General features: G+C 36.5%; 1 protein-coding gene across 3 annotated transcripts in view; it reads left to right on the top strand.

Annotated features, from left to right (window-relative positions):
* Positions 1 to 5,604: 5,604 nt before the first annotated feature.
* Positions 5,605 to 6,390, top strand: part of LOC138331967 (ubiquitin carboxyl-terminal hydrolase 32-like) — a 66,294-nt gene continuing 65,508 nt past the window's right edge. For all 3 annotated transcript variants that reach the window (XM_069279878.1, XM_069279877.1, XM_069279876.1), the window contains exon 1: positions 5,605 to 5,764. In XM_069279878.1, coding sequence (XP_069135979.1) covers positions 5,707 to 5,764 — 58 coding nt within the window. In that variant the 5' untranslated portion in view covers positions 5,605 to 5,706. The remainder of the gene's footprint in view (positions 5,765 to 6,390) is intronic.

Here is a 6,390-nt window from a genome sequence, read left to right as displayed (position 1 = left end):
CAACAAGATCTATAGCCTACCTAAAACTTCGTGGAAACCAGTCGCAAACATATAGACGTTGACAACTTTGTGTGGAATGTCCCATCAGAGATATTGTTGAAGCTCAACGATACTACTTTCCATTCAATTTCTTTTGTTGATTTATCCATTGACAACAACTATCCTGTTCTAACCAATGTTTGAATAGTCATTATGCCACAGTATTGATGGATATGGCACATTCAGACGAACTCTTGCACCTCAAGTTTCGTTTCATAATGGAAGTGATGTACACCAAGAATCTGCAATGAAGGCGGCATCAGTTTCAGAGGAACCATGGAGGCAATGTTGCGACACTTGCAAAATTCTGAGAAAAAGAAATCGAAAAGGCAAAAAATATCAATTGACGAGTATAAGGCGGTGATGAAATCTGAAGTATGATGACAAAACTGACCAAAGCGGAACTCCCATTTGCTACAGTGTCTACCTGAACGATGTCTATGGTTTTTGGGCCTGTAAGTCATGGATCAAGTCCTAAGCTATTGATAACGTTGTGTCAAACAGTGGCTAGGTCTATATCAAAGAAAGTATTGAACATGATTGTCGCAGAGAACGCATTTGCGGAATAAGTTTATAACTGACAAAAATCTCCTCCTTTCGGACATCCCACACATGTCCATAGGTATTAAACTCGTCTGACAATATATGTCAATTATATATTTACATATATTGTCAGATGAGTTTAATACCTATGGACATGTCCACGGACTTGGCCACTTGACTATAGCTACAATATAAAAGCTCTGGACCTTCTGGATATACCTTTTAATGATTTTTGACCTACTTGACCCTGTGGCATAAATGAAAATAAAGGTTTATCAGTATGCTTCAAATTTTCCATCAGGTGTTGATTTTTTTCTTTGGTGACTTGTGACCTGTTCGAGGCTGCATAGCAGCCAGACATGGTGTTCTTATCTCTCTAAGTAAAAAGAATGGTTATGGTAGAACAGACAGTCATGGAAGACAAAAGTGAATCTGCCAAGTATACTGAGTTTACAGAAGAATGTGGAAGGAAGGGCTGACAGGCAATGAACTTCTCTGTGGGGATTGTTTGCCAACGATTTCCTAGTCATTCATGCAAAGAGGATATTTGGAGCCTTCAACATCACAATGGCAACAAGGAAAGACTGACTTTAGAGAATAGGAGAAGGGGTAGAGAGACCACTCCGCTGGCTGTGTAAGCTCAGCAGCCTGATAGTGCTTAGAGAGCCAACCGTAGGAAAGTAGGACCTGATCACTCCTATACTGACCCATCAGTTCTTCCAGGATAAGGATTGAAACCTCCAAAGATGGATGGCCTGGTTGACAACGACCACGGTCAAGCAGCAACACCAACAGTTGTATACACATACTATTCTATATCTGGAGAAACCCACTGGAGACAAAAATCTCCTCCTTTCGGACATCCCACACATGTCCATATAGGTATTAAACTCGTCTGACAATATATGTCTATTATATATTTACATATATTGTCAGATGAGTTTAATACCTATGGACATGTCCACGGACTTGGCCACTTGACTTGGAACTCCCATGCCAGAATAAAACATCGCTTCAATGTCGTATGTATTTTCAACCCTTGACCCCCAACCATCTTACTAACTGTCGGATCACATATGATACTAAGTACATGTATGTAAAGATGGATTTCCAGAAAGAGCTATCCCGAAGGAGGCATGGATCTAAGTCGCAAAGAAAAACAAAACAAATCTTAAACTTTCACATGTTGATGAACTTGTCGATAAGCAGAACGACCCCATTGCCATAAAAAAACATTTGCCGTTAACGTTGAATACCCTATGGTACGACTTGGTTACTCAACAGAGGCTACTTAGTCGCACTATTCGTGAATTCTACGAGGCAAAGGCTACCCCAGACCAGCTGCAATATTGTTGCTAAAAAGATTTCTAGACAGATAATGGTGTCTTAGGTATATTAGCAGATGAAAGATATAGAAGACAAAATTTTCTCCATAATGTGAATTTTTGAGTTTCCCTCATATGGCTTTCGTATCAAAGTTGCGTCAAATGTGATGTCCCTAGGTAAACACTGAACGGTTTGTTTGTTTGTTTGATTGACTAATTAAAGTCATATTAACACCCAGGGTCATGTAAGGACGGTCTCTCATGTATGCTGTGTGTGCAGCATGTGTGTAGTGCGAGGTGCGTGTTTTGGGAGACTGCGGTATGTTCGTGTTGTGTCTTCTTGTATAGTGGAACTGTTGTCCTTTTTTTAGTGCTATATCACTGAACCATGCTGCCGAAGACACTGAGCAACACACCCCATCCGTTCACATTGAACGGCGAATACAATTTTTCTCGTACATTAAATTAGAAACATACAACGTGAGATGTTTTAGAAGTCTAGAAGCAGAAAATTATTTTGAGGAATTCCAAGATCTTGATCCCAAAGGGTCTGGTGTGATTGTAACGAACTTTATAGCGTATAGCTTCTTTCATGGACAAAATTGATTTTTTTTTAATATTAATACTCTCGAAGTAAAACATAGCTCAAACCTTTTGATGATGGCAATGGTGTTAACAAAGTAAGTAAGTTTTGTAAATGAAGAAAAATACTAATTAGGCGTCTGCGCTTATTTTTGATAGAAAAAAAACATACCATTCGTCAGAGATGTAGCATCTTTATCCTGATATAAAGGTAATTTGAAATTATGAAACCTCCAAATACATCCAAAATAACATCTTCGCTAGCCACACATTCGTTGAGTGTAACGTAATCAGAAGCCTTGGCTAGCGAAGATGCCAAAATAATGATTATCGCATTTTAATTCCGATTTTTAACCCCAACAAAAATATAAATAACAATCTATACACGTGTAATTGTGGGGGAAATGGGGTTCAATAACTTTGCAAAGTGAAAACGGTGAGATTTAACGACAAAAAACAGTCGTGGGGGATTTGTATCAAAAGTGTTGCGTCACATTACACCAGAAACTATATCATTAGATCTACCAGAACTTACAAATACACTGTATAACTCTCTATTAATAAAGACCATATGGGTCTGAGAATTAGTACAGTTTATAAATGTAAAGTTGTATCCACCAGCTGAGGTCTTAGGGATATATATATGTTTATTATCTTTTTTTTATCTAAATCTCTTCTTAGACCTCTAAAACGGTCTATGGACACTCTGTCAGGCCCAAAATTAAATCAATTAATTTTCGTATTTAAGCATTGAACTATCTTCCTATGGCATCTATGGTCTATATAGATCAGGGGCGAATTCAGGTTTTGAGGTTAGAGGGGAAATCGGACCAAGCAAATCAGGCGAGGGGTCTGGCCCGAAGCTCTTGATTAAATGGTGCAAAATCCTGCATTCTGAGGATTTTATGAACACATTTTCCAGCAAACAATTGAAGCCATTTAAGGATGTTTATTTATGGTTCTAATGTCTAGCGTAATATTTTTTTTATTTTAAGTTTTAATTTAATTTTCCCATTTAGTTACTTACATAACTGCAATATCAAAATCTTAATATTTACATGAACATAAAGCGAAGAAGGGCGGGGGTCTGGGGCCGCCTAGGCCCACTAGAAGCTCTTGAATAAATGCTAATAAATCCTGCATTCTGAGGACTTCATGAACACTTTTTCCAGAAAATAATTGAAGCCATGTTAACATGTTAGTTTATCATTTTTTGACGTCTAATGTCATATTTTGAATATAAAGTTACTGAACTGCACTGTCTAAAATCTGAATATTTACAGAGGCACGAAACAAAGAAAAGGGTGGGGGTCTGGGGACCGCCTATTATAGGTTTTTATAGGACTAATAAAAATGTATGTGAACTTTTTTGTAGATATAAGTTTATACTTTTATGCAATATCTGTCAGATTAGATATTTACTTTCCCTAACATACACAATCTTCATAATTCGTGTATTGGACAATGAAAGAAAATAAGACTTGTGGTCTGTCTATGGCCATACGCTGCCAGGAATCATTACTATCATCATGTTTTCTAATAGGAACACTTTCCTTAAATAAAAAAAAACAATCATGAGCCTTTTGCCGTGTACACTCATTTTTAACATCGTTTGTCCTATCTCATAACATTTTCGTTAAGATATGTTTTTGTTGAAACAAAAAATGAAGGCAACTGGCTATTGGGTGCACCCAGACCCCTAAATGCTCCCGAAAACTTCTAAAAAAAACATGTATCTTATTGCCTTGAGATAGTCTTTTGAAAATGTAATAAGGATACCTTTTGATAAACATTTCCATCTTTTTTATACATTTTCTGTCGCATTTGGTTCTCCCTTTGGTTTGATTTTCCATTTTCCTTTTCTTTACACACAATTTCTTACGACAAATAAAAGGCTCCTAGAAGCATTCGACGTCAATAGTGATGCTGAATACCTATATTAATTTCACTTGTAACTGGCGTGTGGAAAGTACGCACACATTTGTGCATTGATAGTCGGATTTAATGCAGGACTTAAATGCTGATTCAAAAATGTGTAATATATAATTTACAAAATGAAGATCGAAGGGCATGAAATATAGTCAACCAGCGAAGACCCATGGCCAACTACGTTAACACACATATATATATGGAAAAAGTAAATACTCGAAGGGATTTACAATGTAACTTTTAAGCGATGGGGATAAAATCTTAACTTATTCGAAAAAAAAACATAATTATTCCATTACGCCTGGATACAAGTATGTTCATGCATGTATGTACCACAATGTCGAATACATTTATATTTTAAAATGATAACATCCAACGGTAAAGGTAGAAAATGGAGCTCTCTGTCTAATTCTCACTCTTTATATCTAATTCCTTTTTTCTCTCTCTTTTCCTTTCTCCCTCCTTTTTTCTTTCTTTCTTCTTTTCCTTCCTTCCCCTCTTTCTTTTTTCTCTCACCTATTTTAGGGGGGCGTAAGCCGGGTCCGCCCGCCCTTGGATGCCAGAGCTTTGCAGACAATCTTCATAATGCGCGCTAGCGCATTATGAGACGATTGTCTGCAAAGCTCTGGTATCTATTTATCTATTCTGTCAAAGGAAGATATTTTATTGCATATATTTATGTTATCAATTCATTTTTGGGTTTAAGCATTAGCATTGTAAGCTAGACCAGAAAAACAGTTTATCAATAACGATTTAATCCACAAAATGAACTGAACAGCCATTTTGATGGTGATCAGTTGACGTCATCACGTCAAAATCACACATTAGTGACGTCATAATAGTCACGTTTTGGGTGTCAGTTATACCGTCATATACTTCACTTTGCCTTGATATATTTATTATAGTATAAGATAGATGTTGCTTCTACGCATTGGTGAAATACTCTACTGTTCCGCGGGTAACTTGTATATTTCGATTCTTGGTCGTGAGTTGAACACCGAGCAAATATTTATAACGTACGCACCACCAGACGACATTATTATATGTAAAAGAAGCGTTTACACGAACGTAAACAGCGTAGCCCGGTTTGTACGATTATACGTGGTCGGGAGATTTTCAGCTTTCGCGCACTCACCGATAGGAGTTACGTCCCCTTGCTTATTTTTTATTCTCGCGAGATATCGGTTGTGTCGCGTGATGTATCATGGATGACAAGGAAGAGGATATATCAACTCTCGACATGTCATAGCTAAATGTTTCGTGGATATTAATACCAATTCGAGGTGAAATGGGTGGGAAGGAGTCCAAGTTATCGTACATCCCGTACGAGGATGTTTTGAAACGAAGTAAGCTTTGCATTAATATATTTAGAAAGAATTATTAGTGATTGATCCGTTCGTGCATTTGTAAACACTGCAAGCGAGGACAGATATATAGTACGTAGTTGAGCAACAGATTTCTGTTTACGATTGCCAAATCGTCGCTTCATTTGTGATAATGTTATTCAGTGCATCTTTAGTCCCTAAGGAAATATTATATGCTGTTTACTTCTGGTGCATGTGGTCATATTATGCAATATAAACTGAACTTCGTATGTTACTAATTATGCTAATAATACATGTGCCATATCTATTTACAGAAATGTCAAAATTAAGGTCACATCAAACTCATTAGATATTGTCATTATTGCTTACGTATTATTTTATTGATTTACAACAGATATACACTCTTTAATATAGTATGTGTCTATTTCTATTTCGATTCATACGTGTACATTTAAAAATTTTGTACCTGTCAGGCTGTCCATGTATTTCTTAATTGTAAATAATAATTGCACAATATACTGTTTACATCCTTTATATCCTGCTATCTGCTGATTAATTGAGCACTTTCTGAAAAAAAATCTGATATTGTCCAATCTAATGTATTGAAATAATGTGTTTACTATGCATTTTCGAAGAAAAAAATTACT

Source organism: Argopecten irradians, chromosome 9 (genome assembly GCF_041381155.1).
Source record: "Argopecten irradians isolate NY chromosome 9, Ai_NY, whole genome shotgun sequence".
Taxonomy (NCBI): Eukaryota; Metazoa; Mollusca; class Bivalvia; order Pectinida; family Pectinidae; genus Argopecten; species Argopecten irradians.
Note: the sequence above shows the minus strand (reverse complement) of the source record. Positions and strands in the feature narration are given on the sequence as shown.